At 43.8% G+C, this 20247-nt stretch overlaps 1 protein-coding gene across 2 annotated transcripts in view; it reads left to right on the top strand.

The window, feature by feature from the left end:
• Positions 1 to 20247, top strand: part of Mfsd6 (major facilitator superfamily domain containing 6) — a 69754-nt gene that overhangs the window by 39163 nt on the left and 10344 nt on the right. For both annotated transcript variants that reach the window (XM_055616742.1, XM_055616743.1), the window contains exon 3: positions 9176 to 9273. In XM_055616742.1, coding sequence (XP_055472717.1) covers positions 9176 to 9273 — 98 coding nt within the window. The remainder of the gene's footprint in view (positions 1 to 9175; positions 9274 to 20247) is intronic.

Here is a 20247-nt window from a genome sequence, read left to right as displayed (position 1 = left end):
GATTCTCTGGTCCCTATCTAACCCTGTGAGCTAAGGTAACAGATACACAGGATCATTTTAGGCTTTTACATGGGCACTGGGCATCCGAGCTCACACTGTCTGTGGCAGGCACTTTACCTACTGAGCCGTCTGTCTCTCCAGCCCCTTTTCTTGTTTTCTAGAAAACAATTACGTGTTGATAGTTTTAGGTATTTATGCTGTCATACATCTGCAAAGGCTCATTTTACTACATTCTTTGGATTTCAGAGAAATAATGAAGTGCTCTTTTCTTATTGAACTACAAGTTGATACTTTATGTACTCTCAATTCAGTTGAAAAAAATTTTTTTTTAATTTTTAACAGTATCAAGATTTCTATTGCCCTATAATCTACAGCATAAGTAACGTATAAAAATATAGTAAAAATCGCTTGTGGCAAGAAAATATAATTACAGGATGAGAGTGTACGAACAGTGGCGGCAATACTAACATTTATGCTTATTGTACATAAAGTGCTTTGCAGAAGCGTGTGCGGAGTACTCTGCCAGCGATCTCTAACTTAACCTCAGAGCCCTTGAGTGAGCTCTTGCTAGGTCCATTTTAAAATGGGACTTGTAACTGTTAAGTGCTCATGGTGGCCCAGCCTGTAACTAACAGATGTGCAGTATGTGTGTGTCCAACCTTCGACAATGTAGCATCACCTTCTCATCTATGTTGAGGGACTTCACAATTTAATTTCACAAAGAAAGTCATGAGGAAATCTCTTAGCACTGTCAGTAAGCCTGTGTTTTTATGACTTCGTATTGGGGCATTCTGGGGCTCCTGGGTGCATGTGGCTGGTGGGCTATCCCCAAACTGTCAGACCTCAAAGCTCCACCTTCAAGTCCTAATTTCTAAGTTAGCATGGCAAGAAGGTAGTTTCTTCATGGAACCCATTCTTGCCTTTTAGTCACCTTTTCTTTTTGGGTTAAACATGTCTTCTACTCAGGTACCAGTTGTGCTGGTACCTGAATAGAGTTGTGCTGCTAAGGGCTGGTCTATGTCCTCCCCAGAACTGGCCTGTTGACACTCAGTCTGTCAATGGATGGCTTCTGGAGATGAAGCCTTTCCAGGTTATTAGGCTGGTATGAGGTCGTGAGAAGATGGGAATAGTGCTCAGCAGATGTGGTACCAAGGGGCTTGTATGTTCATTTCTTTTCACATTTCTTGGTTCCCTGCCTTCCTCCCTCTCCCTTCCCCCTCTCTCCATTGGCCCCTCTCTCCCCCTCTATACCTTCTTTCCCCTCCTACCTTTTCTGTCCATTTCTACTTTTCCCTCCCAGTCTCTTCCTCCTGAGGCTGAATGAGTCTCAGTCTCATTGCCGGGAATGTAAGGAGACTATAAATAGGTAGGCAGCCTTCTGCCAGAAAGTAAGAGAATTGTCACCAAACACAACCATGTGTCACCGGGCCCAGAACTGAGAAATGTCTGCTCTGTGAGCCACTCAGGTACCTTCTTGTGGCACCCTGAGCTAACTGTTCTATGCCTCTTTATCAAGTGGGGAAGGAAAGCCTGAATGGGACTGTAAAGAGACTTCCAAATACTCTCACAGTCAGGGACACAGTAAAGGAACTCAGGGCTCAGCATGGCAAGGTAGCTATGGAATGAGTTCATTCCACCACTTGCAACAAACCTTTATTCTTCTGCATGTGCATGCATTCTTGGTAACATAGACATTGGTTTGGCAAACCTACTGTGCAGGCTGTAAAAGCAAACAAAAATCAAACCAGATATGTCCAAAATCTCCTCCCTTCTTTTTTGAGGGGGAGGTGGGGTGGGGCAAGTGAGACTTCAGCCTGGTCATTTATACATATCAGACATATGGTCAGGGTGACCATAATAGGTGACATCATGATTTCACTGTGGATTAATCAAGTCACTGGTAACTACTATGGCTATTTTCTTCCTAAGGTATCACTACTAATTGTTTTATTCTTGAGTTGTGTGAGATTTTGTTAGAAATCTGTTTCAAATGTAGGTAGAACATTAGAAGCACATATTTATATGAGAGAGAGAGAAAAAGGAGAGAGGGAGGGAGAGGGAGAAGGAGGAAGAAAGAGACAGAGACAGAGGGAGAGAGATTTCCCTGGAAGGCTGATGATGGGAGGAAGGGCTGCTCTTTGTGGTCTGTTCCTACCTTCCTTATCTCTCAGCAGGGTGTGGAGCCCCTCCCTGCTGTCTGTTCCTTACACAGCCAAACAGTAGACTCAGAGCACTGCCTCTCAAAGCCAAACAGCTGCAAGTACCCCCTTTTTGGCCCTCAAGTAGCAGGGAACCCTTCCTCACCCTGCCCCCATCCTCCCTCAGATGGATGCCTGTGGCATCTGCAGCTTCCTCAGTGGAGATGGCCTCCGGGCTCCTTTCCTCCCATTACACCACTTCCTGCTGGCTGAGCTTTCATTTGTGATCCAGAATAATGGAGCAAGGGAGCCCTGCTGAGTGGCATTTACTTTTCTCCTTCCCTCCTATCTTCTCAATGATTCCTGAAAGTTAAAAATGCCAACCATTTTTAAAGCCAACGCAAACACACTAGCTTCCCTAATCTAAAGGCACAGCTGTGTCCTGTGAAAACACATTAACATGCCAGTGAACTGTCCAGGGACCTACCCTGCAGCAGGAAAACAGCACGTGGCTAATAAGTCCAACAAACCCCTGATCCTTCTCTTTGTTCATCTGTGAAATGGGCTGCTGGAGTAAACGCTGTGCTTCTCTTAGTTCAAACTCTAGCTCTATCTTTATGCTTTGATTTTGGAAAAAATCACATATCAGACCCCCACTCCCTGGCTGCCCTTATTTATTTCCATGATACTCAGATTGTGAGCAGCAGAAGTTTGCACAGAGTCATTCAGACAAACTCGTCAGTCATTCCAGCCACTGGTGGTGTTAGGCCCAGCATGATACTAATTTTAAGAAGGTATGAAGAGAACCCGGAAGACTAATCACTGATGCAAAATTGCAAGAGGTTTATTTTGACCCCATTGCATGGGGTCACCCCTGCTGGTCAGCAAGGAGTGGCTTTTAAACATCTCAACATGAGAATTCTTTATTAAGACAAGAGGATGATGCAAAATAAAAGAAGAGAAATGGTCTAGGGAAGAAAACGTAGAGAACCCTGAGCAAAATGGAAGCTGGTGGTAAAGGGTGGAGTGGTGGGAAGGCAGCACCCGCAAGGGAGGGAGGGAGGAATAGAAGACTGTCTAATGTGAGCTGACCTCAAGTCTCTTAGAGGGGGTCCTAGAAGAAAGACAAAGAAAACGAAGCAAATGTGGGGGAGGGGTGGTGGAATAATGCCAGGGCAGGCGTACAAGAACCACAGACCAAAATATTCAGCTGGGCTGTATCTGCACAAACAAGGTGCACTGCACAGTTTATTCAATACAAAAATATCTGAGAGGCTAGGGCATAGGGATACAGAGGATGGTGTCAAAGAGTTGGATATTCCTAGATGATGAGTTCATTATGCCAGCCAAGTCGGGGGGTGGCGCATGCCTTTAACCCCAGGACTTGGGAGGCAGGCGAATCTCTGTGGATTTTGAAGCCAGCCTGGTCTACAAAGTGAATTCCAGGACAGCCAGGGCTACACAGAGTAACCCTATATCAAAAAACAAAACGAGAGAGAGATGATTATGCCTAAAAATCACATTTCTGTAGGGTAAAATCCAGGCATACATATACCAAAGAAGTGGCCAAAAGATTAAAAAATGATTACGTCTAAGACGGAAAAACATAAGTATGAGAAGCGGCGCAGTGAGACACTATAGTTTTTGTTGTTGTTTTGTTTTTGAGACAGGGTTTCTCTGTATAACTGCCTTGGCTGATCTGAAATTTACTTTGTAGACCAGGCTGGCCTGGAACTTACAGAGATCTGCCTGCCTCTGCCTCCTGTTAGGCCCAGCATGAGCCTAATTTTAAGAAGGTATGAAGAGAACCCGGAGGACTAATCATTGATGCAAAATCGCAAGAGGTTCATTCTGACCATTGTGCAATGGGGTCACCCCTGCTGGTCAGCAAGGAGTGGCACCGGGAGACAAAGGCCTTAGGTTTTTAAAGGACAAAGTGCGGGAAATTCCAGGGGTTGCAATCTTGTCGATTCAGGATTGGATGAGGTATTTAACTTTTAAAATAATTGGTTGGTTCTGGGCACCCTTAGGTCCGGTCAGCCCTGTCGTAAATATCTGATCTTCAAGCCAGTTTGGAATTTCCTGCCATATGAGATATAGCCACAGTTAAAGGTGGGAGAGTGATTAACTCATCCCGTGTCTGTTCTGAGGAGTGGGGGTTACAGGCTTTGGATCAAAGGTCAGGAGCTATTCAGGAGAAGGATTGGGGCCATTTGGCCCAGTTTCCAAACAAAGCTCATCTCACAGGTGCCAGCCGGTGATTTCTCTCCATTTAGTAGAGATCTCTGCTTGTTCTCTTCCTTATCTCTGCCCTCACAGATGGCTAATGTCAGGAACTTTTACATTCCTCAGCTCTCTGGAGAAGCACTAAGAGTGGGGATGGGGGGGTGCGGCTTAGGGCAGCAGTGCTGCAGCCCATGCCTTTCTCCAGAGCTGGCTGACTCCACTCTCAATTTGGGACCTGGAGTCTTATGTGCTTCTCTATGTACAGGTTTGGGAAGAATTGTCAGGGCGTAGATGTTCTTGCTGAAAGCTTTGCATTTTACTTAATGCTGGCCCATACTCTTTTTTTTTCTCTAGTCTCTCTCTGTGTGTGTGTGTGTAGGGAAGAGGGATGTATGAGTGCTATAGCACACATGTAGAGGTCAGAGAACAACTTACTAGAGTCAGTTCTGTCCTCTCACCATGCAGGTTCTGGGGATTGAACATAAGTTGTGAGGTGTGCGGTAAGACACTGTTCCTGACAGAGCCACTTTTCTAGCACTACATTTATCCTTTAAAGGCTTCTTTGATCTGCTCAGAAAGGGCTTTGTAGAAAAGGCCACCTCAAGCATGCCTGTACCATGAATATAACCCACGTGCCCCACTATGCTCCACACTCGCAAAGTGCACTAATTAATGCTGTTTGTACAAGCCTTTCATTTCCTATCAACCAGTGGAAAAGTAAATACCAACTCCCCAGATAAAGTAAATGGGCAAATATATCTGGATGAGGCTGTACAAAGTGCTCATAGCCCTTCTCGTAGACCTAGCTCTGCCTAACTGCAGAGTCCCGGGACACCAGCACTGACCCATCATCTATGGCGAGGCTGCAGTGACACACTCTTGAGGAAGATACATTCTCCATGAAGTCTTTCTGCATGTTTGTGTGGCAAATGTCTAGCATGGGAGAAGGCATTTTTCTGAGCTAAGCTATCATTTTTCTGGGCTGTGTTGTGTCCCCTGAAAACTCCTCGAGTTGCTAACGTCCATGACCTCAGTGACTGTGTGGAGTGAGCGCTTTTAGAGGTAGTTCACATTTGCAAAGGCTCTCATCCATCATGATTGCTGTCCTTATGAGAAGTTATCAGTACACAGACAAGCACAGAGGGAAGACACACTCCACAATGATGTAGACACCAGCAAACCAAGCTGGAAGGTGTTTGAAGAAACCAACGCTACTGTTACCCTCTTCTTGAACTCCAAGCCCCAAGAACTCTCAGACAGTAACTGTCTGTTGCTTAAACCAGTCAAGTACTCTGTGGTATGTACTGGGGTAGTCCCACAGGACTGGACTCATCCAGCTGTGGCCTCTAGTCCTTGATAGACCTAGCCTTGGCTTGGCCATTTGTAGTGATATAGAACATGATAGTTCATAAGGCAGCTAAGATTTTGAGTCACTTGGAGCTCGCAGTTGATGTGGCAGAACACCTTACTCAGAGACACTTTCGCAAAGTGGGGAACGTATTGTATAGCTGAAAAGCCCAGCCTGTGGCCTGAGGTGTAGCTTTAAGCCGATCTCAATCATCAGAAACTGCGTTCTTCCTTCTACCAGTTCTTTTGGAACAAGCTGACCCAGACAGATGCTGGAGGTCCCAGGCAGGTGCAGGAAGAAGTCCAGCTGGAAACCAAGGAAGACCTCAGACAATACTGTACTATGCCAACTGCATCCTCATCTGCTTTGCACCCCCTCTTCTGAAGGAGGGACACCCACATCTTGAGTGTCCTTTCAGCTTTCTTCTCAAGTTTCTTCTCAAGTTTCTTCTCAAGGAAGGCTGCTCCTTCCGCATCATATCATCTGAGCCTCTCTAGCCCCTTCATTTTCTGGCTCATTTTTTTGTCTATTTGTCATGTTTATCTCTTCAAATGTACCTTTAAGAGATTCTCCCCATGTCTGGCCAAAGCACAGAAGAAGGAGGAGCAGCATTGAAATCTCTTTGGACTTGGTCACAATTCTGACTTCAGCTTGAATTCTAATTAACTTTTTCAGTTTTCTCAAATGCCACCCAGGGTAACCTAAACTTTTGATACCTTTCTCCAAATAACTAATATATCAAATGCCAGGATTATGCTCTGGAAATTACACCACTTATACCATGTGGCTACTTTAGCCCTACCAGGAAAAACTTAATAAAATTGTGTGTGTGTGTGTGTGTGTGTGTGTGTGTGTGTGTGTGTGTGTTTCACTTGGCTTTTACCTAGTTGGAAAATACAACAGCCAAGTAGAAGTGGACAGATTCCATTAATGACAATCCTATTTATTTTTGAACATTCTTAATTTTCTTCATATATATGTATATATATATATATATATTGTTCATATACAGATATGTATATGAATATGTTCATATATATGTATATGAACAATAAAGAGGTGGCCAGGGACTGGCACTACAGTGGCTTTGCTGATGGTGGCTGTCATTGTCCTATTAGCTTCTTAACCATCTGACAGGAGATGGACCTGACAGAGATCTCAGACATGCCTTTGTTGCTATCTGCACAAAACACACAGCTAAAATGATTGTTGTCCCCCCATCTTCTGATGCAGTGTGGTTCTTGTGCTGTCTCCCAAGGATGGGGCAGTAGCTCCGGATGGCTGCCTGGTGTCCTCCAGGAGCTCTTGGTTACCCCTTCAGCTGTGCTCTGGGAATGCCACTGGTTCTTTGAGCTTTGTGGTTTCCATGCCAACAATTCTGTCTTCTGGTGAGTCAGGCTCATGGTGAGCAGAGCCTCGTTATCTGCTGCACACATGCTGGTTCCATTGCGTAACACTTCAAGATGCCCTCCAAAGTCCCTTGTCCCTATGCATTGAGCTATTTAAATCTTCTTCACAGAAATTACAATGTTTCTCTTCAAGCTTTATCATGAACATGTTGCCAAATACGGATATCCTTTTTAACCTTCCTATTTCTAAGAAGTTAATTTATTTTTCCCAAACTTTTCACTTATTCCTGTACTATAACTGGCTATCTGAAAATACAGTCATGTTTATAAACACAATACATTCATCTTGAATACTTATATCTCATTTGCCATTGTATCCCTAGTACTTAGGGCAAAATGTGTTTGGTAAATATTTATTAGTTGGTGTTTGATTTAAGGTGTATATAATCCCCACCAATTCATGAATGTTTATTGAGGGCCCATTATGTCAGGCAGAAAGGATAACTGAGAGGCCACAGGATCAGAGACCTCAGCTTCCATGACTGCATGGTCAGCCTCTAACCATGTAAGTGTTGCACAGAGAGTCACATGAGGCTGTGAGTGCGTGCAGAAGGGAACAGTCCTGGTGTGAGACCTGAAGGAGCACTGTCACGACTAGGGTGGAGGGGGTGGTGGGTCAGCTGTTCCTTTGGTGCTGGAGGACATAGCATTGTGCCAGGTAGGCTGTGTGGGGATGTTTCCTGGTGGACTAAGGTTGGTTTGATTTGATGGTCCATACTGCATCCCATGTGCTTTCTGATGATAGGACTCTTGAAGCAAGAAAGCAGTTTCCTTAAGTTTGTCTCCACAGACCATCTTTCTGTTGTTGTTGTTCCAGAAAGAAAATAATTGTGGCAATACCATTTCATGCGACGTTTTCAACTATTTTGGCAACTGTATGGTTCATTTTTACCCAGACTCTCAGTAGATTAAAAATATAGGAGAAATATTCAGTAGTATCTCAGCTAGGACCTTGATTTTTTTTTTTTTTGTTTATTTTTATTATTTGTTTAGTTGTACATGTGGGTGTCTGTGCAGCAGGGCTATGGGTGTTTGTGGCTGCCAGAAGAGAGTGACAGTTTGGCCAAAGCTTGAGTTTCAGGCAGTTGTGCTGCCTGACAAGGGTGCTGGGAGTTGAACTTGAGTCCTCTGGGAGAGCAGCCAGTGCTCTGACCCACTAAGCCATTGCTCCAAACCCTGCTGTTTTAAGCCAAAACAGAAACCCAGATCCGGGGACTTGGAGATGTAGATTGAGGTGTCTAAGCTGAGCGTTGCAGGAAGCCCACTTAGACTTCCTGTCTATGCCTGCACTGTCTCTGCAATAATTTCTAGAATAAGGTCTGCACTCATTTTTTTTTTTTTTTTTACCCTTTTTGTGTATCTTTTCAATACAGTCTGTTCATCTTCCAGCTTGCTGGTTAGTTTTCACTGGCTCTGCTTCTACTGTGTATATTGCTGTTTGCACTTTTGTCCTTTTAACCCAGATGAGTGACCCCAGGTTGTGCGGATGTCCTTAACATACTTTATTCCACGTGTTTGTTTATGTTGCTTTCTTCCCACTGCATTGTCAGGTTTTTTTTTTTTTTTTAAGGAACATTTTTTTGTTGGTTTTTATTCGCCTTGAGCTCTGCAGTGAACAGAGCGCACAGTGGTGTCTCAGCTGATATGCACTGTTAGAGCTCCATGTTCACGGTGGGCTTGTCTGGCTCAGGGGTGGGGTGGGGCGGGGGAGGGACCTTATAGACACTGTATCGGTGTGAAGTGGTTACAGTCCCAGGCATGTTTAGGCTACAGCCATTTGAAAGGAAGCCAGCAATGCCAGTTCATAGATGGCTGTGTACCCAGACTAATGAAGGATAAGGAAGGGCAATCCTGGCTCTTACAGTAAGCGTTCAGGGAAGGCAGCAGGCAGAAGTGTGGTTAAGTTTGTCCACAAGCTTTCCTATTCCTAAGGCTAGAACATATCTGTTTAGTCAGGAATGGTTTGGACAGCAGAAACCTAAGTAGTATTTGCAATTTGTGTTTCATGTTGGGGCCTCAACTGACTTTCCCCCATGTTGCCTTGTCTTTTCCAGGGTTTTGTACATTGGCCTGGCTTGCAACACGGCGCGATATATTTACATTTCCTACCTGGAAAATGCCTGGACTGTCCTCCCCATGGAAGTTCTTCAAGGTGAGCTGGTGGTTGGCATGAGAACTAGCTCTCTGCTGCTCCTGCGGTGACCTCAGTGGCCCTGACCTTCTGCTTCAGGGTCTACCCGAGAAGGGCAGGTCCACTGCTCTAAGGGCTGGGGTTGGCTCTTCACTGCTCTGAGTGCTGTCTTGTGTTGAGCCAAATGAAGCTGGATGTTCTCCATGCCTTTGTGTTGAAACAAAGAACCAGGAACTGTAGGATAGCCCTGCTGTTAGGCACGGGCCTCCACAGCTGGTTTTAAAGTATGAAAAGATGTATGTTTCAAAGGCTCAGGGTCTTCTCACTTTTTTAGATTAACTAGCACATATGAGAAAATATGGCCCTAGTATTTTATCTCCCGTTATTTTTGCTGCATCTAGTGGTTTATAGGGAAAGCTTGAAAGTCATGTTACTGTTTCCCATGGATCATCTAAGTCGTTGCTCCGACATTCCGTCACAGTGCCCTGTTCCCAACAAGATATAAATTTGAAAGATTTCGTGGGAGGCTCTTACTGTGTGGATTCAGAGCATTGAAAGCATGGATCTGTGCCTACAGTTCCACACCAAGCCAGTGTACAAGATCCTACCCAGGTCTAAAACCTCCGCTCGGCTGTTTATCTACTGGCTTTATGATTATGATCTTTAGGACAAGAGCACTGGAGCTGAGTGGACTGTGACAACCTCCAAAATCACTGTTCAAAACAGTCTGTCACTGCATAATTTCATTAGCTTTATTAGATGTTACTGCAATCATTTCCTAACACAAAGGATATGAGTGCACCTCAGCCAAGATAATGTCCTGTTCTGATTCAGATTCACAGTTCCTCATCTAAGTACACTGTATAAAACACACGCTCATTTGCCACAGTCCCTCATCACAATGAAAAAAAGAAGATGCTAAATTAAATGACATGTATCATTTATAGTCATGGAATGGTGTAATTCAGAAATAGACACACTTTGAAGGTGCTTTTCTCAGATCTGACGTAATGTGCAGTAAGAGAAAATGTGTTTACAAATATATATACAAAGTTGGGTATATAAGAGTAAGTTATTGTTTGTTTGCCAAAAAGTAAGCTATTGGCTATAATAATCCGAACTCTGAAAGGGTGTTTTCCTGAAGCACAGGCTTGGCATTGTTTCACTTAAGAGTCATAAAGCATTAACATGAGTAGCAAGGGGGTCTCATGGTGAGAAGGAAACCGGATCTTTGGGATTCCCCACTTCAAGGGCCTGTTCTCTCCTTGTATTATTTAGTTGCACAATCTGTCGATATATAAAGAAATCTGTGTGCCTACTAAAAGTTGATGTTGTTATAAAAATATAAAAGTATATAGTGTATATACACTAATTACTAGTTTTCTTTTAATTAGATATAAATTACATAGAAAAGTTTGCATAATATACTCAAGAAAAAAGAATATCCATGAATCTGGTCATAGTTGTAATCCCAGTACTTGAGAGGCTGAGGCAGGAGGATTGCTGTGTGTTTGAAGCCTGCATGGAATACAGTGTAAAAGCTTGTCTCTAAAAACCAAAACAAACAGCAACAAAAGGCACCATGAGATGGTCGCAGGAACAACAGAAGAGCTGTATCGGAGAGGAAAACAAGTGCTCTTTGTTGTGAGTTTAGAAATCCTTCCCTGTTATTTTTCAAAGCTGTATAAAGTGAGCCGAGCCTGAGACGCGCTTTAAGAAGCTCAGGTGCTATGGTCTCCCTGGCTGCTTTGGAAGCCAGGTACACAGCGTGTGCCTACTGCGGTGTGTGACACGGACAGAAGAGTGCACGCTTGCAGTGAGGAGCTCAGTGGAGAGACCAAGCAGCTCTGTGAAGCAGGGAGTGGCCGCCTGGGCTCTTTACTGAAACATTCTTTAAGCTCCAGTCTGAGCGGAAGTCTGAGGTGCCACCAAGTGGCATATAGACATCTGCTGCAGAGCGGCAATGCGGACCAAAGCATAGATGGCAAAAGTCACATGGCACTATCAGGAACACACGTGCTGTGCTGTGCGCAGGCCGGAAAGGAGTGAGCGCCACACGCGGCTGACCAGGCACATCCTTTCCTATGGTCTGCACCTTAGGGTGTGCCATGGGGGAGCTGGGCATTTCTGAACCTAAGAGGAATTGTTCTTCCTGTGGCCAGCTATGGCTTACACTTCAGCCTTCACTTTATTCTCCTGTGTGCCCATGGAAGATCAGTGCTGATCTCCTGACAGTAAGAAAGGTCTGTGAATGATGCCTCCTGGCCCAGCAGGGGTTCCGCAGCCTGCTCCCCCCCCCCCCCCCCCCCCCGCGGGGGGGTCGGCCCCCGGGCCGCGGGGGGGCCCCCCGCCCCCCCCCCCCCCCCCCCCGTTCTAAACTGGAGGACGGCTTCAGTCCCAGGCAGGGTGAGTGCTGGCTTTCTAACTGCACAGAGCCCACAGAAGGCAGTGGCTCATGCAGAGGAGACCAGTCAATATCACGTTACTGAACAGGCTGTGTGGGCGTCCTTGACTCTGCTGCCTGCTCAGGCTTGTCCAGATGACCTTCTAATCTCTGCCCTTACAGAAGACACCCTTAGGATACAGATATAGCCAAAACAGGAAACAATGGTAAGGAAATAGTGACTTTAGGACAAGCCCACTTTCACCATAGATGACTTTTAAGGGTAGGGGTGTAGCTTAAGGGCAGTATTTGCTTAACATGTGCCAAGCCCCTGGGCTTGAGCCCAAGCACCGCGGGGGAAAGAAAGATAGCCCCAACTGAGGCTGTTACTTAACTACTACCAAAGTATCAGGACGTTGAAAGGCTGAGGCTGGGGCACAAGACTCATCGCTGGCCGTCTGGACCCCGAACAGCCATCATGGTCACTTTGTTATTCTTAATAGGTGTCACGTGAGAGCCAAAAGGGTCTTTTGAAAAAAGTTTTAAAATCTTATTTATGTGTGTGAGTGTGTGTGTGTATATATACACTACAGCACATGTTGAGAAGTTAGAGAATAACTTTTAGGAATTGGTTCTAGCCTTCCACTGTGGGTTGCAGGAATAGAACCCAGGTCCCCAGGATATTGTGGCAAGCACTTTTACCTGCTGAGCTACCCACTGGCCCAAGAGAAGCCTCTTAAAATATATATAAGGGAAGTCTGTCTCTTCATTCTTTGTCCACTCTCCTCCTTCCCTAACTCCACAAAAGCTAACGCTGCAGGAGAGGAGAAGACAAGGGTGCTGTGGTGTGCTCCGTAGTCCACCTCACTATTGCTCCCCCTTTGGGGTAGCATGGAAAGACTGTGAACAACTCCATTTTTCCTCTTTCTTGGAGCTGCTGATCACCCTGTCAGCATCCTTCTCCTCGGGCTATTCTTATAACAGCCGTCCAGCAGATTTCCTCCTTGCTAGGTCCACAGCAAAGGGGCTACTCAGACACCTATTTGGGGTCAAAAGAAGGCCAGTGGAGCTGACTAGAACTGTAAGAACTCAGCTCTTTCCCCTGTTGTTGTAGTAAGTTTAAAAAAATGGCTGTTGGGCTATATAATGTTTATTATTATCCCTATGATTATCACGCGGTATTATCTAACCCGCTATCACAAATAATGAGGCACAGAACCTGTTAGATTTAGAATTGCCTTATTGACCTTGGGCTGGGCAGATATTCTACCTACACTGCGTCAGTGTCCTCACCATCCATCTTCCAGCCCCCATCCAATGCCATCAGCTTCAATCCTCCTCATCTGAACTATCTTCCATACAAACTCCTGTGGGACTTGTTTTTATTCTTCACCTGGGCCTTCCCACGCCATTATTGGAGTTCTTCCTCCTGGCCCCACGTGGTTTCTTCTCCAGGCTAACCCATCCTGGTGTCTTCCTTCTTCCTGTCTTCCTCTCTGTCTCTCTCCAAAGCCAAGGAACCTTAGCCATCTTACCCCATTCTGCCCTGTCCATTATATCTGCACCAATCAGATATAATGACTTAGCAGGTATACAAAATGAGGATCGGTGTAACCAGTTATTGAGGGTCAGCATTGGAAAGACCCCCAATAATTCCCCTTTTCTGTCTAAATAAAAAGGTCATTTTTCTATACAGTAAGAATAATATGAAACAATTATAAAAACAAATAGGTAAAATTATACACACACACATATATGTAATGTCTAGTCTAAATGTATGTGGCAATCTTGGAGACTATATCTATTCTATCTATGAGGGTCTATGGCTTTGTACCTAAGTTATTTTTTATAGTTTGTATCTATCAACCTGAAAACATCTATCTAGACGTAATATATCTTTTTAGTCCTAAGCAACTAAGCTAATTATTGGACACTTGAGAAGGAACAAAATTAATTATTTGAGTAAATAGGAAGTGTATGCTAGCAGCTTCTCTGTCAAAATAGAATATTGACAGAGAAAGTTAGCTGAACAGCTACCCAAAACTCTAATGTTGGAGCATCATCTTCAGCTTTCTGGTCCCAGTATAATTGACAGACATACATGTGAAGCAGGAACTATTTAGAGCTTGCTTACCCTGTTTGGAAGAGTTTGGCAGTCAGCTTGGCCTGCATTTGAGCTTGCCCATTTTAGGCAGAATTTTGTCTGTTGTGAAGTAAGGGCATTTTTCTTTGCCAGGGTGGCTGGTTTGCCACATTTGAAGCCATCTCCATATGGAGGTTCTTTGATGTTCATCATCTTCTTTGAGGTAGGCTGGGTGCTGCCAGGAGATGACATGTCTCAATGTCAAAAAATCCTTAAAGTAATCAAAAACATTTTTAAATGCCATATTTTGTAGGTCTGAAGTTTTTGAAGACTTATCTATGTATTTTATATAATCTATCTATCTATAGAATTATATATTAAACCTAAGATATATATTTTTGTGAGAAATTAGACTAATGTTTGACATAACCATGAGGTGATTAACTAACAATTAACTTACATTACCTAATATCCTAAATAATTTGTAATAACAGTTTTAAAATATTGGAAATAACCTTGAATTTATATCAATATACTAAAATTTATGCCAATATGTAAAAAATAAACTTATTTTTGCATCAATATACAACAGCCAATACCAATGAATTCAAAATCTTTATTTGAGAATAACAAATAAAGCCTTAAATTGAATAGATTCCATTATCTACCTTTTGTCTCATTCCTATAAGATATCCCTATATTCCCCTTTCTTTCTTTTCAACCCCCTTCCTCCTTATCTAAGAAAGAAAAAGGAAAAAAGGAGAAAAGAGAAAAATCTGTAAATCTAACCTCATTTTTCTTCTGAATAAGACCATTAATAACTTATAACCAACTCCCAATGACAATAAACATTCATAACCCCAGAAAACAACCAAAAAGTTACCCTAACCCTCTTACGGGAAACTGGACATTGTTCTCATGGATTTCTTCTAACTGATTTTTGGACATATAGAAATCCTACTTGGGGGCCCAGAGAACACTGGGAAAAGTTACTAAGCGTCAGGTTTTCCGTGCACAGCGAGTCTGCGGTTTGTTTTAAGAGAGAGTGGGTCTGTGTGATGGCAGCGTTGTTGGATGGTGGTAACACCGCCAGGACTGTATTTTCAGTCTTCACCCCTACTTTTACAAGAAGCATTTAGACACTCAGGATTGTGACCCTGAAGATTGATGAAAGTTAAGATCAAGCTTGTTGAGCAACTTCCCTGTGTGGATGTTAGTTGTAGTGTGTCACAGAAAAACTCAGCCATGAACGTGACCGAAATTGTACTTCTAATGTGTATCATGCTAATGACCTGAGTTCAGTCCCAGGCACACACACAGTGGAAGGAGAGAGGTAGCTCTTGTGAGTTGTTGTCTGACTTCCACACTTTATCATTCATGTACTTTGTCCAGCACACAAAGGAAACAAATGAATGTTTTGTTCGTTTGTTTGAGTGGAGGCTTAGCACTTAAGAGCATAGTCTGACACTCTTCCTTAGCACCCACCCAGATTCTATTTCCAGAACCCACATGGGGGCTCACAACCATCTGGAACTCCAGTTCTAGGGGATCCAATGCCTCTGGCTTCCACGGGTACCAGACATACACATGGTGCAAGGTAAGCATTCAGGCAAAACACCCACACACATTAACAAAGAAATGATTTTGAGGAGAGTGAGGCCCAAAAGGCTGCCGTGGCTGAAGAGATACGTTTGAAGATTTGCTTTTATTTGTTTATCTGTGTGTGGGGGGGTGTGCACCATGCCTGCAGGTGCTCACGGAGGCTGGATTGACAGGTGGCTGACAGCCACACAGTGGATGTTGGAAGCCAGTTTCTGGTGTTCTGGAAGAAGAGCCAGTGTTCTTAACTGCTGAGCCATCTCCCTAGCCCCTTAGGAAGTCCCTTTGAGTTACTTGCGGTAATGCTTCCAGCACTGAACTATCAGATTCAGCCAGCTCCTCTGTGGGCTCCTAAAGGTAGGAGCAGAGTTGAGACTGATGAGAGGTGGCTTTCTGTCAACAGTCACTGGGCAAGCTGACCTTTAAGGTTTTACTGTCTCATGCAGCATGTTAGTGAGGCAGTAAGAGCCCCGTTTCCTTCTCATTGTGCTCTGGAAATGCATAGGGAAGCTTTATAAGATGATTAGCATCCAGGCCTTATCTGATGGAAGACATTCTAGAGTCCATCTGTTGTCATCTGTGTTGGAAAATTTCTGCCTGGCTTAGTCCTTGAAGCGCATGTAGTGTGCTCTGTGAGTAACTGCGATAGACAAATATAGCAGGAACTGGCATAGCAAGGCCAAGTACATATTTTACAGTTACTGAAAGTTCTTTTAAAATGTTCTCTTCAAAAAGGAAACTCTCTCGTCCATTTGAATTCACCTGAAATACCTTTTTTCCCCCTGAAATACCTTTTGTTCTAAAGACCCCCTCTGACAGTTGTGCCCACATTTACCTTTATCTAATTTTCAACCGCATGGACTGTTACATAATTTAGGACTTAGCTGCTTTCTAATTAGTTTCCAAACACTAGCTTTACTTCCTGAGTGTAACCCTTGAATAAAAAAAATCCATACCTTTACTTTTTGAATTATTTCTGTGTACAGAGAAAAACATCAGTTTTATTGCTCTCTGTATCCTACACTGTAGTTGGTATTTTCTAACTTTCCAGGATCCTGGTCAATAGCTGAAATAGTTCTGTCTTAAAAATGTATAAGTATCACAGAAATTCTAAAGCCTGGACCACTGTCACTTTCCTTCCCTGGATACTGCCTCGCTGTCTCTGGCATGTCTGTGATGATACTGATGTGTGATGCTCCTACACTTGAACTCTCACCTTCATGTTAGTTGAGGGAGTTTCCGAAGTCTGCAGTAATCTAGAAACCACAAAGTACAGTTTGCTTTGCATTCCTGTTCCCCTGACAGTTAGCTCTGCATCCTTGGGCAAAAGCCTCACAACCTTCAGCTATACGGAGAGGCTGACAGTACAAATAAGTATAATCAACCAGCTGGTCAAAGTGTTAACGCAGTGTATGGCCACAGTTCCTGTCTAGTTGGTGTTAGGTAACACAGATGTACAAAGGTAAAGAAATAGACAAAAACCAATATCATATGCTTTAGAAGATTCCCCTATTAGGGGCTGTAGAAATGGCTCAGTGGCTAAGTAAGTACTGTTCTTCCAAAGGATCCAAATTCAAGTCCCAGTGCCCATGTCTAGGGCCTCACAGTTGTAACTCCAGCTTCAGGGCTTCCGATGTCTCTGGCTTCTGCTGGCCTGGCACACCCACACAGAAATCTACATGCATACACATTATTTCAAATAATAAAACAAAAGTTTTTTTTTTTAAAGGCTGTCTTCCAAGAGATTCAACTGCAGTTATACATGACAACCTGGCCATAAATTGGTTCTGAGGCCTCTGAGGCCTTGTGACCAAAGCATGTGGGGATCATGACTGATCAGTGCACTGATCAGTGGTCTTCAGATTACCTTTGAGGATGTGGAAATTTTCCCTACATTGATATAAAAGTCATTTTCATGGCTGCATGGAAAAACACAGTAGAAGATCCTGATGCCAAGTCCTGACATTAAACACATTCAATTTTCACTGACACAACTGAAGCCTGCTTTAAGATAGGCAGAAGGCATAATGTAAGAGTCATGAGGTTCTCAAATGTCGCATGAGGTTTGTGGAACTCACTCTGTTTTCATTTGTGATCCAAAGTACATAAATGAGACATGTAGTATTTCTTTTCTGTCCACTTCTGTGTATATATGAAATTGGGAGTTTTTCTCCAGCTTTATCCAGAGTGTGTTTTGCCCACAAACACTTCCCTCCTCACCCTCCGTCATGGGGCAGACTGCCTGCCTGGTTTCAGGTCGTTGCCCTTTTACTGAGTATGAAGCCCTGTGCTGGATGCTGGGTTCTCAAGGGCATTAGTGCTCTCTTCTTTCAGATAAATCCTGTCCCCTTAAACCTGTTGCTATATTGTACACTACAAGCTCTGTGGTGGCTACAGTTATCTCCTGTCTGTTGTCGGATGTATAGGCTCTCAGGCACATAGTAAGGTAATGTTGAGTGGATTCAGTGCTACACATTGGTAAATGGGAAGCCAGAGGCCCTTAACAATAATCACTCCTCCTCCTCTTCCTCCTCCTCTTCTTTTTCCTTCTTCTCTTCCTCTCCTTTTGAAAGTCCTTTGTTGTTGTTGGCTATAACTCACTACCTGACAGCTTACTACTTGACCTGGTTTCTTTGCCTCGTGGACAAACACCTTTTTAAGGTGCCTCTTACAGTTAGTTATGTCTGCCAGTACAAAATGAAATACTGTCTCTCAGCTCAGCCCACAAGACTTCCCATGTGCAGTCACCCTTCTTCCTGGCTCGGCGGATGTTGAAAGCCGGGGCCATGGGGCCCTGAAGAGGGCAGAAGCAGCTGGGTCTGTGAACTCTGTGGAGCAGAGCTGCTCACCCTCCAGTCTCCTGCTCATTGGACTTTTGTGCAAGCAAGAAAATCACTGTGCAGAGCCAAAGTCTGAGGCCTGCGTGCTACGACAGTCCCATCACCTTAGTTATTACAGGTACCTTCTGCTGCCTGCCTGGTAGAGGCCTTTCGTAGGAAGAGAGCACTCTCTTTTGGAAGCTCTTCTGATCCCCACATTTGGGAGGCGCTCTGGACCTAGTGAAGCATGGCTCGGGGTAAGCATTCTGCCTCAGCTGCTACTCTGAAGGGCACTGAGGAGAAGGTTGTGTCTTGTTCAGGGAGTGTGCACAGATAGCAGAAGCAAGAAAAACAAAACAATCCCACTTCCCAGTGCTTTGTCGGTTCTCACCCTTCCAGCCATCATGACTTGATTTCCCCAAGTGAAGCAGCACTGTACAAATGCCTCTTAAGAAGGGACCTTCCCCCTTGCTTGTACATTCTTTTACTGCAGTACAATACTACTGTGGGCCAAGAGAACAGTTTTGAAATACATGTTTTGGAATATTGGAAGGTTAAGAATTCCCTGGGTACATTAAAACTTTGGAACATGCATGTTACAGCAGCTACTTAGGAAGGGAACAGGGTAACAACATTCATTTAATCAGAGGATAGATCCTCAGTAATGATTGATATTCTCGGCAAAACTTCACAAAGGAATTTGACTTATGCCAGACCTGAAGGAATTATTGTGAAGCCACATCATGTAGCATTTACACACTTCAGCTCTGAACTCACATACCTGGGATTCAGGTCCCTCCTGCTGCTCTGTTGTCCCTCTGGCCTTGAACAGGGCTAATCTCTCTGTACCTGAACCTCCTTTTGGAAAATGTGGAAAAGATACTTCCGGTGATTTCAAGGATTAAATAGAAGTCTATGTAAAACCACCTAATTCCTTGTAAAGAAAGCTGTTACGAGGGTATTGCTGACGGAAGTCTTACTGTTAATTGCACCTCTAGGCAGATGCCGCCTCAATAGTATGGAAATGATGTTTCATTTCGTGAGACTTCAAAGCTAGTCCTGCCCCACCCCAGGAGAGCTGTGGGGACTGAGACACTAGGAATGCATACCTGTCTGCTGTTTGGGAGTCGTTCACTCAGCATTTATACCAAACACCTACAATGTGATTTGGCGATAATTACTAGCAAAAGACAACAGCACACTTCCGGCAGATAGCCAAAGAAAGCTAACCGTGTTTTACAGAGTCTGGCTGGCTGCCCTTGTCACTGCCACTACATGGGGAGCAACGGCTTTTTATTTTCCTTTAATCTAGCAATATCATCATCTGATGTTTAGGATTTAAAATTGTGTAACCCCTGTAGAAGGCTCAGTGATTAAAAGCACTTGCTGCTCTCTCCTCTCTCGAGAGGACCTGGGTGTGGTCTGTAGCACCCCATGGCAGTTCTCAAACACCTGGAACTCCAGTTCCAGGAGATGACATGTGGTATACATAAACTCACTCATGCAGGCCTGTGCATGCGTGCATGTGTGTATGTGTGCGCGCAAACTCATGCACATACACTAATACTAATAATGAGACTTTTAAAAAGTTATGCCCCTAGTATAAATTCATTAGCCTGTTCTACTAAATAAATTTACTTATTTCCTCAATAAGGAGTCATTGGGCACTGCTTTTCACACATCTCTAATTTTAAAAAGCAGCATTTTCTGTTTCTGTTTTGTAAGAAAGTTGTTTTAAGGAACACAGTTGCTAAGGTTTCCACAATCATGGCTTTTAAATATAGAAAAGGCCAAAGGGGTCCAGGATGTCAGCTTTTCTGTTCCTTTAAAAGTAGAACACAACAGTATGAAACATTAGTAAGAGTGTGTGAATAATAAAATTACTAAAGAGTTGCATGTTCAAGATTAAGCACAAAACCACAATTTCATAACTTTCTAAGATAATGTTATCCCAATCCCTTCTTGAGGACTGCTTCATTTTGCTATTTTGTTTTCAAGGAAGTTGGACACGTTTAATTGAGTCTTTTCCATTGACAGGACATTTTGAAATGGGTTGTTCAGAAAAATCAGTTTGAACTCTGTGTACTCCCCGGTAAACGCTGGTGATACAA

This window comes from Psammomys obesus, unplaced genomic scaffold, assembly GCF_907164565.1.
Source record: "Psammomys obesus unplaced genomic scaffold, mPsaObe1.curated_primary_1811, whole genome shotgun sequence".
Classification (NCBI taxonomy): Eukaryota; Metazoa; Chordata; class Mammalia; order Rodentia; family Muridae; genus Psammomys; species Psammomys obesus.
This window is presented reverse-complemented; position numbering and strand designations above follow the sequence as displayed.